Source organism: Panthera tigris, chromosome B2 (genome assembly GCF_018350195.1).
Source record: "Panthera tigris isolate Pti1 chromosome B2, P.tigris_Pti1_mat1.1, whole genome shotgun sequence".
Classification (NCBI taxonomy): domain Eukaryota; kingdom Metazoa; phylum Chordata; class Mammalia; order Carnivora; family Felidae; genus Panthera; species Panthera tigris.
The window spans coordinates 62,617,278-62,642,395 of record NC_056664.1 but is presented as its reverse complement, the minus strand read 5'-3'; the positions used below and the strand labels follow the sequence as shown (position 1 = coordinate 62,642,395).

General features: G+C 34.9%; 1 protein-coding gene across 1 annotated transcript in view; it reads left to right on the top strand.

Moving 5' to 3' along the window:
* LMBRD1 (LMBR1 domain containing 1) overlaps positions 1–25,118 on the top strand; it is a 112,884-nt gene that overhangs the window by 76,310 nt on the left and 11,456 nt on the right. The window contains exons 10-14 of the mRNA XM_042986622.1: positions 3,547–3,611; positions 3,718–3,820; positions 4,365–4,469; positions 6,402–6,551; positions 8,333–8,411. Coding sequence (XP_042842556.1) covers positions 3,547–3,611; positions 3,718–3,820; positions 4,365–4,469; positions 6,402–6,551; positions 8,333–8,411 — 502 coding nt within the window. The remainder of the gene's footprint in view (positions 1–3,546; positions 3,612–3,717; positions 3,821–4,364; positions 4,470–6,401; positions 6,552–8,332; positions 8,412–25,118) is intronic.

The window sequence follows — 25,118 nt, the reverse complement described above, 5'->3', positions numbered from 1 at the left end:
AGGTAATGGAAAATTTTCTGGACAGTTGATCCATCATTGCTTTAGATAACATCACACGTCAAGTTAGTAACATTGATAGTATTTTTACTCTGAAAAAAGTAATGTCTTACTTGGTATTCTTTGTAGATTATAACGTTTCACCTCTTTAATGTGGTTTAATGAACATTACATGATTCATATCTGATTAATACACAGGAAAAACTTGGTTTCTGTTCTATATATTTATGTCTCTAAAACAACATTGTTTTAAGAGGTCAATTTTTCCCAACTTGACCTATAAATTTAATGCAATTACAATAAAAATCCCAAGTTATTTTGTGGATATTCACAAATTGATTATAAAACATATGTGGGAGGGGGAAAAAAGACCCAGAATAGCCACAATACCTAAGAACAAAGTCAGAGGACTGACACCACCCAACCTCAAGACTTACTCTAATGCTACAGTAATCAAGGCAGCATGGTATTGGTGGAAGAGGAGACACATAGACCAGTACGACAGAATAGAGAGCCCTGAAATAGACCCATAATGAGGTTAACTGATCTTTGACAAGGGAGGAAAGATAACTCCTTGGAGAAAGGATACTCTTATCAACAAATAGTGCTGAAAGAATTTGACATCTACACAAAAAAAGTGAATATAGACATAGACTTTAGACCTTTCACAAAACTTAAAGTGAATTATAGACCCGTTGTATTAAAACACAAAACAAAACAAAACAAAAAAAACTATAAACCTTCTAGAAAGTAACAGAGAAAATCTAGGTGACCTGAGGTATGGTAGTAAGTTTTTAAATACATCACCAAAGCGTGATCCATGAAAGAAATAAATGGATAACTTGTACTTTATTAAAATTAAAAAGTACTGCTCTGTGAAGGACACTGTTAAGGAAGTAAAAGGACAGGTCACAGTGGTGCTTGGGTGGCTCAGTCGGTTAAGCATCTGACTCAGCTCAGGTCTTGATCTCAGGGTTGTGAGTTCAAGTCCTGTGTTGGGCTCTGCGCTGCATGTGAAGCCTACTAAAAAAAAAAAAAAGTCACATGATCTCAGGGTTCCATGAATTCAAGTCCCCCATCAGGCTCTGCACTGCCCGCACCGAGTCTGCTTGGGATTCTCCCTATCCCTCTCTCTCTGCCCCTACCCTGTTTGCGCTCTCTCTCTCTCTCTCTCAAAATAAATAAAGTTAAAAAAAAAAAACTTAAAAAATAGGCTTCAATCCAAAATACATAAAATACTCTTAAAACTCAACTATAAGAAACTACTAGGTTTATCTAAATTGTTTTCCTACTGTCTTCTAGCCTTCATGGCTTCTGATAGGAAATGAGTTGTTAATCTTGCTGAGAATCTGCTTTACATGAGTCTCTTCCTTCTTATTGCTTTCAAGATCTCTTTGATTTGCCCTCCCCTCCATTTATGCATGTCTAGGTATGGATGTCTTTGAATTTATTCCTCTTAGACTTTGTTGAGTTTCTTGGATGCATAGGTTATTTTTCATCGAATTTAGATTGTTTTTTTGCCTATTATTTCTTGAAGTTTTCTTTCTGCCCCTTTCCCTCCTCTTTTTCTGGGAATCCTATTGAGCTTATATTGCTGTTTCAAGGTGTCACATGTGTCTAAGTCTCTGTTCAGTTTATTTCATTATTTTTTCATTCTGTTCCTCAGACTTGGTCATCTCAGTTGCTTTAAGTTTGATGATATTTTCTTCTTTCCTGCCCAAATCTGCTGTTTAACCCTTGTAATGAAATTTTCTTATCAGTGTCAACTCTAGAATTTCAATTCACTTCTTTTTTATAATTTCTCTCCCTTGATAGTCTTTAGTGAGACATTGTTTTCATTATTAGTTTTAGTTCTTAAGTCATGGTTTCCACTTAGTTCAAGTACTAATTTAAGTTCTCATTTAAATGTATGTTGTTTTGAGGTTTTTATAAAATTTACCTTTTCACATTTATAATATATTCTATTAAGTAGCTATGATTAAACAGTTGAACTCTGGGTCATATATCCCAACAGATTGGGAAAATAGTCAAGGACTTTTTTCCTTTTTTTTTTTTTCTTCCCCAAAATCGACATCAAGGAAAGGGAATTTTAACTTTTGCTATTTCTGTGTCATGTTCTTTTTACTACTACTTGGTATCTGGTAGTTATACTCCCTCATTCTACAAGCTATTTCTTATTAACAGTCTATTAGGAAGTAATAGGTTTCACTTTTTGATCCTCAGTGTAATCATATGGTCCTCACCTAGTTATCAAATAAAGGTGCTCAAATCTAGTAGAAAAAGACTGTGTAAGCTCCTTTATAGCTTCTACTATAACGAACTTTTGTTACTATAAAGGAGTCACTTCGAACCTCTTTAGCAGTGAGACCTTTTTTAAATAAATGAATTCTTATGTGAAATTCCAGGTACATGCATTGTTTTCTATTTCAAGCAATGACTATAGCCTTTTTGGTCTTCTCTTGCCAACTTTCTTTCCCAATGAGTTCCAAAGGCACTCTCTCAGAACTGAAGAATTCCCAGGAACACAGCTTAAAATTTATTCCAAAACTCATCTTTATATGTGGGGTAGGATGCTGTTTTACTTCATTTATCCTGTCAGAATTCTAAAATGTGAAGTAAGGTGGAAAACACCATCACATTCATTATATTATCCATCTATTCCTATCAACTCCAGTCAAAAGAGAAGGTAAAAACACTGAACTCTGCTTAATTGGAATCTTTTTTTGTTCTGACGTTGTGGACTCTTCAGCCTACTTGTCGCTGGAACTTAGGGAAGATGTCAGGGAAAAAAAGAACCTACATTATTACTGACATAGATTTCAGGCGTTTTTATTCTTAAGAGACCCAGTTCCAAAAATTTTTTGCTTGTTTTCTACCATCTCTAATATAAAGTTCATACAGTAAGGAAATGTATTCTACTAATTACAGTGCTTAATACATTTCTTCACCAGAAATCTTAACATGACAATGTCTTCAGTGCTGTTCTGGGCCATAGTTAGTTAGTTAGTTAGTTAGTTAGTTAGTTAGTTAGTTACCACACAACATATAAGCAAAAACTGTGAATTTGTGTATGTGTGTGTGTGCGTGTGTGTGTGTGTGTGTGTGTATGTCTGAATAAAAAATCTGTGGGGAAAATGTTCCAAGTTCCCTTTTTGACAAAAGGTTTATATAACCTGATGAGTTTCATGGTTTTGGTTTGTCTGTGTATGTAGTAAGTCTTAATGTACTTTTCATTTATCTTTAAAGTTTATATTTCAGTCTAACTGAACATAAACCTTTTATGTGACTTAGCAGAGTCTCCTTTGTTTACTTACTAATAAAGACTTTTAAATACTTTGTCTCTTTTGTGTATGTGTTTTGAGTCAAATAGCCTCATAATGAAAATTTAGATGATGAATGCCTCGGATTATATGCTGAATTAAAATATATCATGGATCATTTTATTTGGATCATTGTCGTATGCTTGCAACTCATATTGAGCATAATGGTTTTGTGCTTTTAATATCACCTTTTAAAATTATATTTTAATGATTTTTTTTGTGCTTTTAGATCATTTGGGGAATATTTTTCATCTTAGTTGCATTGCTGTTTGTAATTTCTCTCTTCCTGTCAAAGTGAGTATAGTACACATATTCTGTACAGCACACATCCTGTGAAGTTAATTAAAAATGTGCTAGTATAATGTATAAATTCACTCTTTATAATTATTTGTTGTTTTAGTTTGGATAAAGCTCTTCATTCAGCTGGAATAGATTCTGGTTTTATAATTTTTGGAGCAAACCTGAGTAATCCACTGAATATGCTTTTGCCTGTTCTACAAACAGTGAGTAAAAGGAAAAAAAAATCAGTCATTTTCTTCTCTAGCAAACATTCTCACACTCTGTCAAACTAGTATGTTAACAGACTATTGATACTTGGCAATATATGCTTGGGCTTCTGCTGATTTGGCTCATTTACATATGACTTCTACATCGATAATAGTACTTTCAAGATTATTATAGTGACATATTACTGAACTCTTATACGTAATTTGATTTGGGATACATTATAATACCTAAGATGAACTTTTCCAATGAATTCCTATTTTTGAACTAATGAAGTCTTTTATTCCATACATAAATGTAATTTTTGTTTAATTTGTTACAGGATTTTTCTTAGGATAGTGGCACTAAACAATTTAGTAACAATCTAGTAATTGTTTTTTGGAGGATTATTATTATTTTTTTTGTATTATCATAGTAGCCTGATCTAAATCAGAGTTGATATTTTAAACATTTGTCAAATATGAATGAAGTTTCAGTTAACTTTATATGACTTCCAGAACTCCTGTTGTTTGTGTATTAAATTTAATTTTATCTTTTTTTCAGGTGTTTCCTCTTGATTATATTCTTATAACAATTATTATTATGTACTTTATTTTTACTTCAATGGCAGGAATTCGAAATATTGGCATATGGTTCTTTTGGGTTAGAGTAAGTATAACAATATTTTGATTTTTTTCATTTTGTATGTAATTTCCATTACTACAAATTAACCTAGATTTATAATATAAAAGTAAATATCTTGATATTAAAAGTGATGGAAATATTTGCTTTCTCACTTCATGGTAACATAAAAATGCTTTTTGTCTAGAGCAGTGGTTTGTAAATGGGCAGGTTTGTCCCCTGGGTACATTTGGCTATGTCTGGAGATATTTTCAGTTGGTAAAACTAGTGTGTGCTACTGGTGTGTAGTGTGGGTAGAGGCTTGGGGAGTCTGCTAAACACTCTGTGTTGCACGGGGTAGCCTCACACAACAAAGACTTATCCAGCCCAAAATGTCAACAATGCCAAGGCACAGAGATCCTTGTATTTTTTCCATAGTGTTTGGCTGCATGGAAGTATTGAAGTACAGATGGATACACTATAGCTCAAAAGACAGCTCTTCCTACTAGAAGTTAAAGATTACTATATGATTGGAAAAAGTTATTTTCTTCTTACACTCATTTTGAGGTAAATTAAGAATTTTAAGATGAAGGTGATTCAGATAGAAACTACGTCCTGCTGTGAGTAAAAGAAAACCCAGTTAAATAGTGGTTTGAACTAATGAAAGATTTCTTGCTGTGGAAAATTTCAAAAATCTAGCATTGCTTTGTAGCTCAAAAGTGTCAAGTCCGACATCTCTGTAATTCTCTTGGCTTCTCCTGCATGATCATAATATGGCTGCTGCAGCTCCGTTTATCCTGTTCAAGTTCCATTAGAAAAACATTTCTATCAATAAAGCAGCACTCCCACAAATCCCCAGCACACTTCTTTCCTTTTGATGTTTAATATTTTATCACTGCTAGCTATGATGAGATGTAAGGGAAACTGGGAAATGTCAATTTTTAGGTGTTCATGTTTTCATCTCATCCAGAATTGGAGTTAATTTACTCTATGTTGTCCTAAAATCTATTAATAAAACAGGGAAGTCATATCTTAGTTGCTAAAATAAAAATGTTCTCTGACACTGAAATGAAGAAAGTCCTGTGGCTCATTGTATTTGATACCACATGTTTTAGTTTCTCTCTATTATAGATATATATGAAAGTATTTACAATCAGATTATTATAAATTATTTTAAACTAGAATTTATAACAGTATGGTAGGAGGATGTCATGAGTATTTCATAGAAATGAGTATTTATAAACATGTGACATGTCTGTTCTTATACAGTAGTATATAAAACCACAAATATATTACTAATACCTACAGTTTAAACTCATTCCTTTAATCTTTGGATAGAATTAGTGGTAGTTCATAATATTTCTTAGCTCTATAAGCTTCTAGCAGATGCTATTACATAATAAGTTTAGAAGATTTGTCTGGAAACAAACCAGCTGAATACTAATATATTCTCTAGGTCTTGAGTTTTTCATGGATCATTTATAGGATCCTTTGAATATAGATGCTTTGCTATGACTAAAGGAAACATAAATCTACACCTAAAAGATTTGCAGGGAAAGAATTGTCTTTGTCATTCTCATAATCATTTGAAATGATTAAGAATTCTTTAAAAAAAATTTTTTTTAACGTTTATTTTTGAGAGAGAGCACACGCGCATGTGCGCAAGTTGGGGAGGGGCAGAGAGAGAGGGAGACAGAATCCAAAGCAGGCTCCAGGCTCCATGCTGTCAGCACAGAGCCCAACATGGGGCTCGAACCCACAAACTGTGAGATAGATCATGACCTGAGCCAAAGTCAGATGCCCAACCAACTGAGCCACCCAGGTGCCCCAAAATGATTGATTAAGAATTCTTAATATTTATTTTGGAAGAAAGAAATGGTTGATTGAACTGTGTCATTACCTTTAACATATGAGCAGGACTTAGTGCTGTACAAATAAAACATATTGCTGAAATATTGTTACTGTCTTTTTTCTTTGCAGCTATATAAAATTAGAAGAGGTAGAACGAGGCCCCAGGCACTCTTATTTCTCTGCATGATACTTCTGCTTATTGTCCTTCACACTAGTTACATGATTTATAGTCTTGCTCCCCAATATGTTATGTATGGAAGCCAAAATTACTTAATAGAGGTAAGTGTAAAATTTTAAACTTCATTATCTTGACATTTTTTTTTATTTAAAATTTTTTTTTAGTATTTATTTTTGAGAGGGAGAGAGAGAGTGAGCTGGGGAGGGGCAGAGAGAGAGAGGGAGACACAGAATCCAAAGCAGGCTCCAGGCTTTAGGCTATGAGCTGTCAGCACAAAGCCTGGCACGGGGCTCAAACCCATGAACCACAAGATCATGACCTGAGCAGAAGTCAGACACTTAACGGACTGAGCCAGCCAGGTGTCCCCATTATCGTGACATTTTAAAGATAGTGATATTTAAAAACAGTTTTTAATTTGTGAAGACTCCAATAAGGTAATAGCTCATCAGATTAAGTTTAATATTGCTAAAATAGGATTTTCATTCTATTTTTGAACTTATTTATATTTGTTTCTTACAAGTTTTTTAATAACACTCTGAATTCTATTATAATAGTTCCTTAATGGATCCCCTGGTACCAAGGTGCTGAGCTTTATCTCAGCACTCTATTGAAACTCATAATATTTTCTCTAAAATAAATATTTCAAGTAATTTTATTAATATGACTTCCTCCAAAATTTTGATGAGCAAAGTTTGTCATCAGTCCTGTGAATCCCACAGAAGAGGCTTTAAAAATATTTTATTTGTGGGTGTCTGAGCTTCCTTTTAACATAATGGGTATCCTCTTACCTGTTATACTCTTTCTTGATATTGATCTTTCAAAAAGCCAGCTGCAGTTCCTAGTTGTAACTGGACAGCTAGTTTGGATTTTTTGACCTATTAAAATATTTTGACCATATCTGATTTAACCTTTGTGTGGTTTGTTTCTTTTTCCTAAAATACTTTGCTCTACTTAATAATGCAAATCAAATCTGTGTTTCAGGTTCTATTTCAAGCCTTGCTCTTAATGGAGTCTTTGGTTACTAATCTACCCAGATCACTCCTTTTTTTTTATCATGTAGTTCCTTCTTTCTTTACTTCATTTAACATGTAATTAAGAACAAAAATTTAACAAGTACATCCAGCCTTCCATCAGTACCATACATAATATTACCGATGGTTGAAAAATTAGTTCACTGACAAATATTAAGTAATAATGTAGGTGGAACAAATATAAGCACAAACTGTAATAGAGGTACATGAGTAACCTGAGTTTGGGAAACATAGTACTGGAAGATCACTTGAATCATATTTTCTACTTCTTGTATGTTTTTATTCTCTTCTTGCCTTATCCCCTCCACCTAGTTCACTAGGTCATGCCTGTTAAAGTTTCTTGTATGAATAAATGAAGTGAGGTCATGCATTTGCATGGACAAAAGATAATTCTTGTTTTACAGTGGAACAATAAGTAGGCTGTTTCTCTGGGAAACACTCTGTTGTTCAACCAGGACCTAAAGATTGTTGCAAAAAGGTCCAAATGTTAGAGGCACCTGGGTGGCTCACTCAGTTAAGTGTCTGACTCATGATTTGGGCCCAGGTCATGATCTCACAGGTCGTGGGACTGAGCCCCATGTCAGGCTCCGTGGGTTTCTCTCTCTCCTTCTCTCTCTGCCCTTCTGTCTCAAAATAAAAAAATTAATTAAAAAAAAAAAAAAGCCCTACTGTTACATTTACCATAAATCTTTCTCTTCTAATTGTAATTTTGCATAAAAATTACCTTTTAGAATATTAGCTAGATGTAGTTTAATAGAAAACAGAGTTAAAATTCATAATGTGATTACTTTTTAGTCCAAATGTATGTATTAATGTAATATTTATATTTTAATTGTATTTTCATCTTTCAGAGCAATATAACTTATGATGACCATAAAAACAACTCAGCCCTCCCTGTGCCAAAGAGATGTGATGCAGATGCCCCTGAAGGTAAGTGAGGCAGCTCTTATCAACTATCTTAAAGTTTATAACTCTATGAGAAAAGAGTTGGCTTGCATTTTGCTGTGTTAATCATTTGATTCATCTGTTTTAATATGTGGCGACAAAGGAACTTTTAGCAAGAAGAAATCGTTAAGTCTTTTCAATAGAATTTCTTGGTGATATATTGATTTCCATTAGGGAAAGGACCATTATAAATTAGTTACTTATGAAATAGCAAAAGGTAGTTATTATTTATTACATTTACTAATATAATAAATCACTCTTAAATACCTTTTTTTTTCCTTATAAAACTCAAGATAGTTTTGGTAGAATGTGTAATTCTTAGGGCCAAGACCGCAAGTACCTATGACTTAGAACTTTTAATTCATACGTGTCTAGTTATTTAATAATAGTAATGTTAATGACAATAGCAGTTCACTTTTAAGAACATATAATTGCATTCCAGGCACTATGCTAAGTATTTTATGTGTATTCTAAGAAAAACTGTGATCTTATGCTTTTCCTCTGTGTAATTTTAGAAAATTATTTTTTTCCTCTTCCTGTGCATTAGGTGATTTTTTTTTCTTTTGAATATTATAGTATTCTGTCCTTACTAAGGATTCCAGATACATTCTGTCAGAATTTGCAATTTTTTTTTTTACTCCTGGCTTCAAAATGCTTTTATTTCATGGTAAAATAATATGTCCAATATAGTATATCTCTTCATAAATCACCCATGGGTACCATAATAAAAAGATAAATTTTTCTGAGTTTTTAGCAGGGTCAACTAAAGAATGTGATGGAGTAATAGGAAGAATAGGCATAGAATACTGGAATAGCCCAGAGGAAGAATTACCTCTACCTGGAGGAGATCATTGTGCAGTGGTAGTCAAAAGATGGGCTTTGGAAAAGCAATATCAGAGCTGCATTTCAAAGTTAAAGAAGAATTTATCTGGTGTGTGTGCATCAAGGGAAGTTGTTCTAGGCAGAGGAACAAAATGCACAAAGTAGATTATCTTAAACTATATGGGTATGTGTTTAAAAAAATTTAAAACATTGTTATTGTTTTGTATTTTAAATTATAGGGGTAAGAGTTTGGAGAGATGGAGGAAACGAGATTATAGAGTTAGGAGTCAGATCACAAAATGTTCTGGAAAGTAAGAGCACCAATGAAAATTTTTGAATGAGGAAGTAGAAGTTATGATCTGATTTATTGTCCGTAACTTAAATTGTAACAGTTGTGTCTTATATAGAGCCTGGATTTGAAACCAGGGCATAGAAATCAGATGAGAGGGGTATTCAGAAGGACCTTTAAAGTAATCCAGGAGTGATGGTAAAAGCCTGAACTAAACAGTGGTCATGAGGGTGTGAAATAAAGAAAGAAATTCGGATGAAATGAGATTTCTGATTGGATCTAAAGTGTTTTTGAAGAAGACAAAAGATTCTAGAATGGCCCTCTAGTTACTGAGTCATTTGGTGAATTTTGGTATCACCAAACTGAGATAAAAATACATATGAAGATTAGAGAGAATTGTAAGAAATGATGAGTTGACCTGAGATATCTCTGGGAAATTCAGGTGGAGGTTTCCAAGACAGATGAATATATATGTAAGGAAGTGAGATGACAGAGAGTGAGAGGAGCACAGAGACTGGATCTCAGGAAAGTTATCTGAAAGAAGGTAAAGAAGGTACAGAGAAGAGGACTGAAAAAAAAAATGTTGATGAAGAGAGATCTAATCGCATGGGTAAAAAGGAATATATATCTAGTGACTTATTAGTCTTCATGGAAATTTGTATTAGGGACTGAGACTAGGCAGAAACTAAAGACATGCAGGGTCAAAGAAATTTTTGTTTTGCTGTTTGTTTGTTTGTTTGTTTGTTTGTTTGTTTGTTTTAATAGATTAAGAGAGACTTCAGGGATGATGAGATGGAATAGAGGAGGAGAAGTTGAAAAATATCAGAAAGGATGAATGAGGAGACAATGTCCAGTTCCAGAGGACATGGTATTATGAACATCCAAGACAGGATGCTTTAGGTAGAATGACTGTGAGGGAAGAAGCAAGGATATGGACTCAGATAGTAATTTCTTAGTGATGAGTATGGGCAGGAATTTGTCATTTGTATATGACTGTCTCAGTTCGCTCTGAAGTGTAAGTTCTGGTCATCTGCTGAGAATTGAGTAGGCCATGGGGGCATGAAATTGACAAAAGTGGCAAACGTTTCTGATAGGCCATGAAGGTGAATAAATAGGGATATGACTGAAAATAAGTTGGTGATAGATAAATACGTCAAAGGACAAAGATGAAATTGTCAATTTGTGTTTTTGTTGAATAGATCTTTACAACTGATATGATTATTATCCATCAGTGCTTAGGTTGTCTGGGGAATGTAGGTTGAAGAGTTGAAGTAGGATGCAAGGCAAAGGACAGGCTGAGAGTGAGAGAATTAAGTGACCAACCACAGAATCTGGGATGCATACGGGATAGGGAAGACTCTAAAACTGGGAGAAAAGAACAAACTAGAGAGGAGATGGGAAAACAAATCCAGTGGGATACCTTTTGTTGCCTGAAGAAAAATAGTAAAACGTTTCTAGTATAAAAAATATGACTTGACTTTCCAATTATACTTATGTAATGACTTTAGTCCCAGATTTTTGACTTTGAAATGTACACATACATCACATCACAAATAGGTTTGATAGTTGAAATGCTTTGGGTTGTCATTTTTAGCTAAGTGAAAATAGAATGAAAAATTACTGCTGAGTTGACTTGTAATTTCTTTTTTTTTTGAACTAAGAGGGCATTGACCCTGAAGATCTAAAATAGGTTCTGCTTTTAAAAATCTTATGGCAGTATTGAAATCTAGCAGAAAAAATAAATTTAAAAAAATTAGGATTTCAAATTATGTTGCACTGGTAAAGGGAATTTAAAATGCCCCTGTATTGCTGAACTGAGTGAATTTGTGTATTCTAGATCAACAAGCTTTAGTCAGATGGTACAACTTGACCATAACCTTTTATGAATCACATTTAGTATTTTTCTTTTTCATCTAATTTAGTTAAAATGACTCCATTTGAACTGTTGAAGATTTTTCTTAAACTTTTCAGTTGAATTAGCCTTTGAAATGTTACTTTGCAGTACAAAAGCACACCTTTAGATTTATGGATATGATTAATTTTTCTCCACCTTTTTTCTTTGTTTTCTAGTTCATCTTTAAATGTTCAATTTGCCTGTGCATACTTAGAAGAGGATGGTAGAAATATGGCCATAGTTTTAGGGTAGCAGGGTAGATTTTTTAAATACAAATAATGATGGAGAGAGATGAAGAACAGATTAGAACATGAGATTTGACACATAGGGGTGGGAATGGTGTGGAATGTATGGTGACAGACTGGTATGGCTGTATCCATTCAAACATGAATTCAGAAATCTCAGCATGCAGAGAAAAAAATCAGCACTAATATTTGTGACATTTTGTTGGGCACATTTGGCTAGCATAGATGATGCTACAATATAAATATGCCATAAGGCACTTGATGGCACCTTTGTTATGTGTCTTGCAAGTAACAGAATTTTGGAGAGTGTTAGATTTAAAAGCAAAAATTATAATTTATAATGTTATACTTAAAATTGTTTCTGAGAAAAATAATCTCCTTGGAAAGATATTAAAGCATCAATTTCTAAAAATACATATATGGATCTTTTATTAATCAGTACATTTTAGAGACTTTTTTCTTAAGTAATATTGTGTTCATATATGAGGTAGTCTTGCATTTATTAAACATATAGAAAACATACTGACACCCTACTTTTAAGTGGTTATAGTGTCTAAGATTCAAAAGAGTCATTCATCTAAAAATAGTTTAGGTTTTTTGTGTTTAAAATAATCTCTTAAAGAAGGGAATGATTTAGCAGATTTATGAATAATACCTATCATACTATGTTTATAAAGTTTTCCTAAAATGACAATATTATGTGATTTATCTTGACAGGTAGTGCATAGTTTATATGTTTAAAGTGAGTCAACTCAGCAAATTAGAAATCAAGCTTTAACTTTTATATGCCATTATGGCAAAAGGATCTTTACATTCCTAGTTTTATATATTCTTTAATTGCTACTTAATCTAATAAGCATTAATGTACAATTTGGGTGTTTATATGAATAAAATATTTAAGAAAAGCACAGAATTATTAAAAGTAACATATACATATATAAATATTTGAGTCAAAATAGGAAGATAAAAGATCATTGTCTCTTAATAAACAAACACAGTAGATATTGTGAATACTAGGGTAGATTTTGGGAAAGTGTCAGAGGAAACGCCTACCTAGTATATGTATCTCTGCCATCGAGTAGCACACAGACTAGTGCAGTTAGATATGAAAATAAATAATTGTAATAGAAGGAAAAGTAAGTGGCAAACTATAAAGAAATTATAGGCAAAATGCTATGGGAAGGCAAAAGGTGATAATGATTTATTCTACCCAAGAGGCAGTATAACATTTCAGCTGGGCCCAAAAGCATAAGATAAATAAATCTAAATGAACAACAACAACAAAAAAATACTAGAGGATATTCCAAGCAGAGAAGGCACCTGCATTAATAAGGCATAAAGACATAAATATATTTGGCATGTTATAGTAACCATAAATTGTGGCAGGAACATTGAATATTTGGGGAATTCAGTGAGGGATGAAGCAAGATAATATGTTTCCAAATGACTATTTTTAAAAACCCATGAACCCCCAAGTCTTATTTATGCTGTCGTATTTAATTCTTTTATCTTTTCTTGAAGTTAACTTGTGTTGTCTTGGAACTGGAAATGATCATATAAGTCAAACTTGATTTTTGTGGGTTATTCTAGTTAAGTGTATTTGTTAATATATATAGCCAATCTTAAAAAAATAATCAGATGATCTATATAGCATTAGATTTTCATGTTAGGCTATAATTTTACCAGGACAAATGGTTAAGATGACTCAAGTTAAATGATGATGCTAAAATAGAATTTGATGTGTTAAACTAAACTACATGAATTACAGAAAACTGAGCAGAGGGACGCCTGGGTGGCTCAGTCAGTTAAGCTTCAGTCAGTTAAGCTTCTTGATACCAGCTCTGGTCATGATCTCATGGTTCCTGAGACAGAGCCCCCTTGGGTATGGCTGTGTGCTTCTACTGCAGCACCTGCTTGGGGTTCTCTCTCTCCCTCTCTCTCTCTGCTCCTCCTCCATTCATGCTCGCTTTCCCTGTGTCTCTCAATTTAAAATAAACATAAAAAATAAATATTTAAATAAAAATAAACATTAAAAAAACTGAGAAGACTTAAAAAGCTAAAGTAGGGTTATAATTATAGAGCCTAAATACAAAGGGAAAAGTGGGAATTATTTTGAATAACTAAAGAAAAATTTAATAATGTTAATAAAGTAAACTGTGTATTGATAGCTTGCTTTAGAAAGTAGTTAAACACTAAATTCTGGAGTAAACAAGCCCATCATCCAGAAATGACTCAAAATACATTCTCTGTAAATGAAACTTGTTTACCTGGCTGTTATGCCAGCAAATAAACAAGTTGACCTGTTTTCTCAGAACCTCAAGTAGCTATCCTTCTAAAAACATTTATCTAAGATACTGTGTTAGGTATAGAGAATCTTTTTTTTTTCTTTGCATTTTTTTTGTGAGAATTCTAGAAATGAAAAAAGGCCACAAAGAGACATGTAAGTTGTAAACAGTTTTAAGATATAAATTAGAATGTTAAAGTGAAAAACAAACAAAAAACAAAAGTTACTTTAGAGAGGACATCTAACTATTTAATTCCCTTTATTGCAGATACAGAAACTAAGGCCCTAAGAAATGGGAATTAAAAGTTATACAGATAGTATGAGACTTTGGACTTCAATGCAAGTGTCTGGATTCCTAGTATCTTTTTTTCCTACATTTAACATTGTTGTGTCTTGTGTTTTGTTTGCATCATCTGTCCTTTAAATTTTAAAAATAAAGTTCTAAGGGAGATAGTTATTTGAAGCCTTGAGGGAATGAAAGTCACAGACAATAGAAAGGAAAACCAGAGGTTCAAGAGTTAAACCGAGGCTATTGGAGAAGGAAAGTAAGAGTCTGGAAAACGAGAGATGAAAACCAGACTACTATAGCATTATAGTAACCAATAGAGTGTTGTGTCCAGAGGTCAATAGTGTTGATGCTTCAGAGAGAGATTTAGCAAGCAAATCTTAAACCTTTGACAATGCAGTTTTAGTAGGGTAGTTTGGGGCTAAAGTAGTAGAGAATTAAGTGAAAAGATTTAACAATGAAGAAAATTCCTTACCTTGATGTGGTTTTGGTTTGGGATTTTGTCATGCTTTTTACATAGCCTTAAAAAACCCCATATATTACATGGCATATGAACTAAAAGCATGGAGTTATTACTAAAGTTGTATATCAATCTAATTTTTAAAAAAAATTTTAACGTTTTATTTATTTTTGAGACAGAACATGAGCAGGGGAGGGGCAGATAGAGAGAGGAAGACAGAATCTGAAGCAGGCTCCATGCTCTGAGCCATCATCAGCACAGAGCCTGATGCAGGGCTCAAATCCACAAACTGTGAGATCATGATCTGAGCTGAAGTTGGACGCTTAACTGACTGGGCCACCCAAGCACCCTTCAATCCAGTTTTTAATATGAGATTATACTAAAATTCATTCAGGAGCTTGCTCTGTGGCTAAGTCCTCAAGTCTTTTCACAAAGTCAATGTATTCTTTTTTTTTTTTTTTTAATTTTTTTTTTATGTTTATTTCTGAGACACAGAGAGACAGAGCACAAGTGGGGGAGGGGCAGAGAGAGAGGGAGACACAGAATCAGAAGCAGGCTCCAAGCTCCAAGCTGTCAGCACAGAGCCCGACTCGGGGCTCGAACTCACAAACCGTGAGATCATGACCTGAGCCGAAGTTGGTTGCTCAACCGACTGAGCCACCCAGGCGGCGCCCCAAAGTCAATGTATTCTTAATTCCACATTTCTGTTTCCTTAATTCATGCATTGAGTAAGAACATAGAGTTCAGTTTTGAACATTTTTGTTTGAGTGTTCCTTAAATATCCAAGTGGAGATCTTGAGTTGGCAGAGTTGGATCTGAAGTTGTAGAGAAATTTATGCTGGATTAGTCAGGGTTCAGTGGGAAGTAAAGCTGTAAGACTGGGTAAGAGATCACTGAGTATAGTGGAGAGGACGTACAAGAGGCTCTGTGACTGTCTGGTGGTTAGAGGTTAGAAAGAAGAAGAGCAACCAGCAAAGAACTAAGAAGGGACAACCAGTGAGTTAGGTGGAAAATTAGGCAAATATAGTTTCCTATAAGCCAAAGGAAGAGTGATGAACCATTTCAGATGCTGGCATTTGCCAAATTAAAAAAAAAAAAAAGAAAAGAGAAAGAGAGAGAAACTGTATTTGAACAGATGATAACAGTAGGAAAAGGGGAACTGTTGCAATAAGGAAAACTTTCTGACCATGAAGCTGCAATTGTTTCAGAGATCAGGCAGAAAAGAGGATTTTTCCCTAGGTGGGGAGGAGTAAACAAGGCTAGAAAGAACCAGCATGGTTTCCGAGATGACAGGGCTCTGGTCAAGTTCAACATTGTCAGGATAAGTCAGGTAAAACAAGGACTAAAAAATGACTTTTGGTCATTTTCATGGGTCATTTAATTGGATGACTGACAAGAACAGTTATGACAAGATGGGGCAGGAAGAAACCTGATTGGAGCAGATTAAAGAGGGAGTAGGGACTTGAGTGGCCAACAGTGTGAAATGATTGTCATGGCAGAAACACCAAGGAAAAACAACAACTGCTGAGTAAAATACCAAATTTCTTAAAAGTATCAAAGTGCTGATAAGATCTTAAGACAAAAGTCTCAGGGGCACCTGGATGGCTCAGTCCAATTCTTGATTTCAGCTCAGGTCATGATTTCATAGCTTGTGAGTTTGAGCTCCACATTGGGCTCTGCGCTGAAAGCGTGGAACCTGCTTGGGATCCTCCACACCCCCTCCCGACATCCTCCTCCCCCCGCCTCGCCCTTCCTGGCCTCCCTGGCTTGCTCTCTCTCAAAAAATAAATAAATAAGCAAAACCAACAAACAAAAAATCTCAGTTCTCAGTCAACATCATTAGACCAGCAATATCAGGGAACTTGAGAACTTGTTAGAATACATTTAAATTATTAGGCCCCACCTAAATCAGAAACTCAAGGGATGGAACCCAGCAGTCTGTTTTAATAGTCCGTCCAGGTGATTCTGGTGCTGCATTGGTCTGAGTGAAGGAAAGAACCCCAGAACAAAGAAGTGAGTAGAGTGCTAAGCTGCTTTGTTCTGAGGTCACTTACCAAATTCAGTGATTTAAGCTACAATTTTCACAGCCTTTTGAGGGAAAAGGGACAGAAAATGAAGTCTAGAGCAGTACTGTACAATGAAAATGTAACGTGAATCACATAAGTGATTTAAACATTTTCAGCAGTCACGTGAAAAGAGAAACAGAGGACTTTAATTTTATTAAATGTCATTGTATTTAAAGCAGTATATCCAAAATAATGTTTCAACATGTAGTAACTAACATAATGTTTTGCTGAGATACCTTATAGCCTTTTTCCTACTAAGTCTTCAAAACCTGGGGTATATCTGACACGTAAATAACACCGTAATTCAAACCCTAAGTTTTCATCATCTAAATAAAATCATTTATTTTTAAAAAAAATTTTTAATGTTTATTTTTGAGAGAGAGAGAGAGAGAGAGAGAAAGTGGGCAGCGGGGTGCAGAGAGGGAGGGAGACACAGAATCTGAAGCAGGCTCCAGGCTCTGAGCTCTCAGCATAGAGCCTGATGTGGGGCTCAAACCCATGAACTGTGAGGTCATTACCTGAGCTGAAGTCGGACACTTAACCAACTGAACAACTCTAAATGAAACCATTTATTAAGGTGAAATATGGTTCTTCCAAAGCAGGAAGGTTGTGTTTAATGAAAAAAATATTATACACTGCTTCAGTTTTTAATTTGAATTAATTAAAATTAAATAAAATTAGAAATTCAATTCCTTAGTCTCAGTGGTCACATGTGAAGTATTTAACAGACACATGTTCCTAGTAGCTGTTATATGGGACACGCAGGTCTAGAGCCCACATGAGTGGTAGCATCTCAAAGGTGATGCAGGTACCCTCTTGTAAAGCTGAGCCCCTCCCTCCCCTAAGAATTACATCACCAACATGAGGGTGAACAGAAATAAAGCTATATTACTTCCAGAAAGCTGAATGAAAATTTGGCCTCAGTGTTAAGACTGAAAGGGAAGAATCATATCCCTGAGAAATTGTAACCACAAAAGTACTAACCCTTTGCAGATTTGCAGTCCAGATACACATCACTAGAGTGAATCTGTTTCATTGTCATCTCAGACGGGCAGACCAGACACAAGGCACAAGTAAATGCTCACTAGAGGAACATACCTTAATTGAGGCCTCAAAAAATTCCTGCAGAGGAGCACAAATAAAGACATTGGAGCCACATATTTAAGCACACGATGAAACAAAGCACCATGAAAGAAAGCTAGAAAAAATAGCAGGCAGCAAAAAGGGACTTGCAAAGACCAAATATTGGAATTATCAACACAGATTATAGAGCAGCTAGCTATGATAAAAGGAGTAAGAACAGGTCAAAATATTGGCAGGGGACAACAGAATGAGTGAAGGAAAAGTAACAGATTCATAATTGAGCCAAATACAGTATTTATTTATTTTATTTTATTAAAAAAATTTTTTTTTAATGTTTATTTATTTTTGAGACAGAGAGAGACAGAGCATGAATGAGGGAGGGTCAGAGAGAGAGGGAGACACAGAATCCGAAGCAGGCTCCAGTCTCTGAGCTGTCAGCACAGAGCCCGACGCGGAGCTCGAACTCACGGACTGCGAGATCATGACCTGAGCCGAAGTCAGCCGCTCAATCGACTGAGCCGCCCAGGCGCCCCAAAATATTTAGAAATAAACACACAGTAATGGGAATTAAACTCACTTGAGGGACTACAGCTTAAAACCACAATGAGTTCTGCACACATTGTTTATTAGTTGTAAGAGGAAATGTAGTAGCTATGATAGCTGTACATCAGAGAAGCTGGGCCATATCTGTACCAGGTGAACAAAATTACTGTCATCAAGTGGCAGTGCATCACGTGACTTCAGATATGACATCCTGAGAGGAATGGAGAGCATGAATCAAATCATGAAGAAATATCAGACAAAACCAAATTGATAATTGACGAACGTGGTATAAAGTAACTAGCCTGTATGATTTAAAAATGTCAGTGTCGTAAAAGACAGGAGGTTTGGAACTGTTACAGATTAAGGATATTAGAGACACATGTTAACCAAAAGTAATATATGATTTTGGATTGGATCCTGTAGTAGAGGATAAAAATACTAGAAAGAATAAAGTGGGATAAATGACAGGGTGGGAATATGAATTGTAGAGTAAATTTCTAAAAATATAGTATCAATGTTAAAATTCTTAAATAGCTGTACTCTGGTTACGAAAGCAAATATCCTTCTGCTGAAAAATACAGACATGTTAAGATGTTAAGTCGACATATACAGTTCAGAAAATATAAGTGTGTATATGTTGAGGGAATGATAAAGGGAGTAGACTGCCACATGGGAACGGCTGTACACCAGCAAATGACAACTATTTTAAACACTCGCAGTCCCAAGGATAGGACAAGATATGAAACTACTGAAGACGGCCATTTCTAACTACCATTTGGCAGATGTTATACATTATATTATTTATATAATTATATATTATTTATTACTGTTAAAAATGTATACATGTATATGATATTTTTCTTAAGTTCCATAAATTTAAATTTATATCCCCAGTGGTTCAATGTTATATTTGCCCTACAAAATGATAGGACACATTTTGAACATAAAAGTTAGTGAATTCCCTAAGCAATTTCGAATAAAAGGTATAAATTTTTATGAAATTGAGTTAATCTTCCTTGTTTGTTTTTAATTTTGAATCTTCTACAAAATAATTCATGTATCACATTTTCCTGTCACTTCTGGTATAACTTTCTAGCATCAAATAAACCTTGATTCAATTATAGACATACATATTGAGTCATGTAAAATGAGTCTTCTTTGACTAGGTTTACAGAATGTATTCTATTGAGGCCCTATGCAGAAGGATAGTTTAAATCCAGAAAGAACATATTAAAAACTCTTTAGAATTAAACCTCTTCTCTAAAGGCACATAGTACTTTAAAACTTACTGAAGAATTTTTTCATATTTTTAGTAATCCACCAATTTATAAGTGCAAAGATGGTGTTCTATATTTGGCAATATAATCCAGTTTCTTTAAACAATTTAAGATTTTTCTCAAAATTTATTACCTATTTTTAATGATAGAGCAGTTTTTACATTTTTTTATGTGAAGCTTTTGTTTGAAAGCTATGAGCTAAAACATGTGGGTTTTCTTTTTTTTTTTTTTTTTTTTTTTTTTTAATTTTTTTTTCAACGTTTATTTTATTTTTGGGACAGAGAGAGACAGAGCATGAACGGGGGAGGGACAGAGAGAGAGGGAGACACAGAATCGGAAACAGGCTCCAGGCTCCGAGCCATCAGCCCAGAGCCCGACGCGGGGCTCGAACTCACGGACGGCAAGATCGTGACCTGAGCTGAAGTCGGCCGCTTAACCGACTGCGCCACCCAGGCGCCCCAACATGTGGGTTTTCTAACTCGTTTCTTATGATAGTGTCCGCAACCTAGCCTTCTTCTTTCTGAACACTTTTCAGATTTACTGTGTTAACTCTAGCATATTGTCCTTTCCAGAGTATCATATTTTAACAATTCATGATACACCGTCTAAAGTCTAAACCATTCTCAACTGCTTATCAATAAATGTTAAAACCTTTTGAATCCCATAAAATGTTGGGAACTGACACCAACACAATGTTGCTAATGTTCAGCAGTTTTGGGCACAGACCTATCTCCTATCCCTATGTTAAATAATACTGAGAACAAAAATAGTTTTATCTACTTGCTTCAGGAAGTACTCCTGACTGTGAAACTACTAAAATAGCTTACTTGCTCAATAAAACTTACTTTAAGATTTCTCATTTCATTGTATCCACCAATCCAAAACTTCTGTCCAAAACCTAGCCCAATTGTACCCAGTTCCCTACCTTTCAAGACCTTGATTAAAGCACATTCCAGCACATTCCAATCCTTTAAACCTTATAATTATCCTGTCTTTTCCCTTGTTTTCCCTCACTATAGTTAATCTAATAAATTTAGCTCCGCTAGTTGACAATAAATAAGCCTACTCATGCTGAGTAATTTAAGAAGGAATAATAATTTAATCAAGAGATTCAGAATCTTACACCTCTGTTTTTATTTGCTGGCTGCTAGTATCTATATGGAAATGCATGCCCAGCCAACCCCTCAAACCTCAAGTCTAAGACTCTTCCACTTTTCCTACCTGTCACCTTCATGTTATTGCGGGGAGCAGGGGAGTTATCCTGTTCTTTTTCTGTGCCCACAGCTATTTACTCAGATGGAAATCTTGAAATCGTATTTACATTTTTTTGCTCTTCCAACAGCTAGCCAGTTGTCAAGTCCCATTGCATTTAGATAGAAATAGCAAAGAAAAAGAAACAACTTAATGTTTATCCACCAGTGAGAATTCTTGAAATAACATCATAGACAATGATATAGCTTTATGTTTCAACATAGAAAAAAAAATACTGTATGATAGTAGGTGGAAAAATACTGTATGATAGTAGTAATTAGAAAATGATACTCATTTTTTATTCTGTTGCTGGCAAACACATCTAGAAATCTGTCTGTACCCCAGGAAAATGAAATTTGGAGTAAAGACAAGAAGTAAATATTTACTCTTTTTTTAAAGAATGGATTTTATTCTGTAATTAGAAAGCACTGTAAGCCTTTTTAGGGGTGGAAATAATGACAGATGAAATAAAAACCCATCTACCAAGTAGATACTGATTTTGCAGAAGACTTTTTCTTCCCAGTTTGTTGAAATGTGTGAGTGGGTTGGGCGTTTACTGAAACTTTGAAAAATTTCTTAAATTCTTAGTACCATCCTTTTTGCCAGAATATGGAACTTTTTTTTCTACTTAAGCTTCTGAGGTTCCAGGAAATTTTAATTTTGAAGTCTTAGGCAACTAAGCAGTACTGCTCAAAGCATTTTACATGATCACTACACTAACAATGGATTCAGGTGATTTTTTTTTTTTTTTTTTTTTTTTTTTTACCCACCTACCCTTACTTTGGCCAATAAAAAATTTTTAAAAATTTTTAAAAAATTAAAAAATGCATTTTGTGGGAGATGCTGACCAGTCTTATTAGGGGCACCTGGGTGGCTCAGTTGGCTAAGCATCTAACTTTGGCTGTGGTCATACATGATCTCATGGCTCATGAGTTCAAGCCCAGCATCAGCATCAGGCTCTGTGCTGACAACTCACAGCCTGGAGCCTGCTTCAGATTCTGTGTCTCCCTCACTCTCTGCCCCTCCCCCACTCGCACTCTCTCTCAAAAATAAATATTTAAAAAAAAAAAAAAAGAAACATCCGTATTACTAAAGGAGTTACTACACTAGTTGACATTTCATGTTTGGTTTATATAATTATAAATAAAATGTACATTTTAAGGAAAGCCAGTTTTAATAGGCTGAAAATGAAGCTGCTCAAGAGATTTCATTAGAAACTAAGCCTTAAGGGTTGAGGTCAAAAAAAGGACATTGCTATTTTGTGATGACAGTATTTGTTAATGTCTCCTGTGGTGCTGTGTCCACGTCGGTGGTCCTTAAATATAATCTGAAATGAAAATGATAGCAGACTCTTACTATGGAGATTTAAAAGGCAGATTTAAATATGGACTATCAATTTAACACCTCCTACCCCATATTGGGTGAAGCTAATTAATTTTAGCTTTCTGGAATTTTGTAACTAATAAGTAGATCCATTTCTGGAGAATATGTGTCATCCTTACCCTCAGACTCAAGCACATTAGGGCATTGGCCTTAAAAAGAAAAACTATATGGTCTTTTTGTTTTATGAAAATTTGGGGGTGGGAAGTTAAGGATAAGTCAGCTCTTAACATTGTGATGATTTTAATAGCTTTATTCAGAAACTTATCCAGTTTGAGAAATCCAACATTAAGTACTGACTATTATAATTTGCACACTTTTAGAAGATATTGACATCTTTTTTAGTAATACTAAGGATTATAGTCCTATTTGTCTTGAAGTTCTGAGGTAAATTTATAGATGTGCTAATTTCCAGGATTCTATATTATCATTTAATTTTACTTACCTATTATTCCTGTGTTTTTTCACTTAACAAATGTTTACTGATATCTACCATGTGTCAGACATTTTTCTAGGTATTAGTGATATAACAGTGAACAAAATAGTCAAAATTCCTGTCCCCATGAGGCTTACTTAGTAGAAGGAGGCAAATAAGTATGTCAAGTGTTAAGTATTATAGAGAATAATAAAGGGCTAAAGGAGAGTGAGTGGTGCCCAGAAGGAGGGATGATTGGAAATTTTGAGTAGAAAGGAAATTACTACTGAGAAGCTGTCATTTGAGCAAAACGACCTTAAACAAGTGAGGAGCAAAGGCAGCTATCTGGGGAAGAGCATTCCAGACCTAAGAAATGTGCAGAGTGGGAGTGTGCTGGAGGAGGTAGAGGAACAGGAAGCAGTCAAGTTTAAGGACTTTAGCTTTTACTTTCAGATGCAAGATTGTGAGCAGAACAATGACATGATGTTCTCAAGGGATCACTTTGATCACTGTGTTGCATATAGGCCAGGGCTTGGCACACGTTTTCTGTAAAGGATAAGATAGTAAATATTTTATGCTCTGTGGGGCACACTGTTCAACTCTGCTGATTGCAACATGACCGCTGCCATAGATAATACATTATGGATGGCTGTGGCTGTGTTCCAGTAAAACTTATAAAAACAGGTGACGGGCTGAATGTAACTCTTAGGTTATAATTTGCCAAACCTTGAGATAGGCCATTATAAACCCAAGGACAAAAACAGGTTGCCAGAAAGCTTTTGGAGTAATCCAAGGGAGAGCTTGGGGTGGTGCAGGTGGCAGGAAGTGGTCAGATGCTGATGTATTTTGAAGGTAGAACCAGTAGGATTTGCTGAGGAATCTAGTATAAGATAGGAGAGAAAAAGGAGTCAGGGGTTATTTCTATGTTTTTGTTTTTGTTTTTGTTTTTTAATGTTTATTGTGAGAGAAAGCACACGTGTGAGTAGGGGAGAGGCAGAGAGGGAGAGAGAGAATCCCAAGCAGGCTCCACAGTCAGCACCCCCTGCTGATGTCTATGTTTTTTAGTATTTTAATTAGAAAATGATACTTAATATTATATATTTACTTATTAGATAACATCTAGAATAATTATCTTTAAAACCAATATTTGTAGCTATTAAGGTTATACATTTTTTCCTTGAGCCTGTTTGACTTTGCTTAGTTTATGGTATTACTTCATAAGTTGGAAACTAACAAGATAACTTACTAACTTCTTAGTCTATGGTTAGTCATTGCACATTTTCTCATTAGATTTCCCTTAAGGCTGAGAGCAAGTGTGGTATGTGGTATGTGAGGTTAGGGCATTACCTCATGGTCAAGAAAGCAGGCAAAATAAAGATGTGAGCCTGTTAGCTATCTGTGCATAGCTCTAAATAAGATTTATCAATCCAATGAAAATAATATATAGAGCCTACCTTATTCTGTTAAATGTTTAAAATGAATAGTTTTTAGAGTGCCTGGGTGGCTCATTGGGTTAAGTGTCCAACTTTTGATTTCGGCTCAGGTCGTGATCTCATGGTTTGTGGGATTGAGCCCCATGTTGGGCTCTGGGCTGACAGCACTGAGCCTGCTTGGGATTCTGTCTCTCTTTCTCTCTCTTTCTCTCTTTCTGTGTCTCTCTCTCCCTCTCTCTCAAAATAAATAAATACACATGAAAAAAATAAAATGAATAGTTCTCGATAAAGAGAATACAAACTATTACATAAGGACCTTGGACTATACTGACTTCATTGTGTCTCACACTACCACCATTCTTCAAAGCACAGTTACCTTCAATCCACTCTTTCTGCACACCTAGTCAGCTGCTAAGGGACTGTAGCCAGATTGACCCTCAGATCTCACCTGCATGACATCTCACATGAATTGCTGTACCTTTTAACTAGTACTCCACTCTAATCCACACTACCCAGTGCTATTAGCTTAATTGTCCTGAAGCGGTGATTATCGAGTTTATGCATGCATCTGAGTCTCCTGAAGGCTTGTTAAACATAGATTACAAAATTTTTGATTCAGTGAATCTGAGGTCAGACTCCAGAATTTTCTGAGCATTCTGATCTGGGAGCCACAGTGTGGAAACCGCTATTCTGAAGTAGTCTGATAATGCCATTCCTTCAGTAGAAACCTTAAGTTCCTCTCCCCTTATCATCTGACAGATTCAGACTAGGATTGATGGACTACCACTATTTAATCCATCCTTCAAATATGTAGGATTTTTCCATACATTTTCTGAACATGACCATCTTTTCCACCTTTACTTTTTAACTATTTGTCCTTGAAATGTCACAACTAGTTTCTGTTGTCACCCTGCCCATGTTCATCACCCAGAATCCTGACTATCTGATGTTTACTTTAAACCTG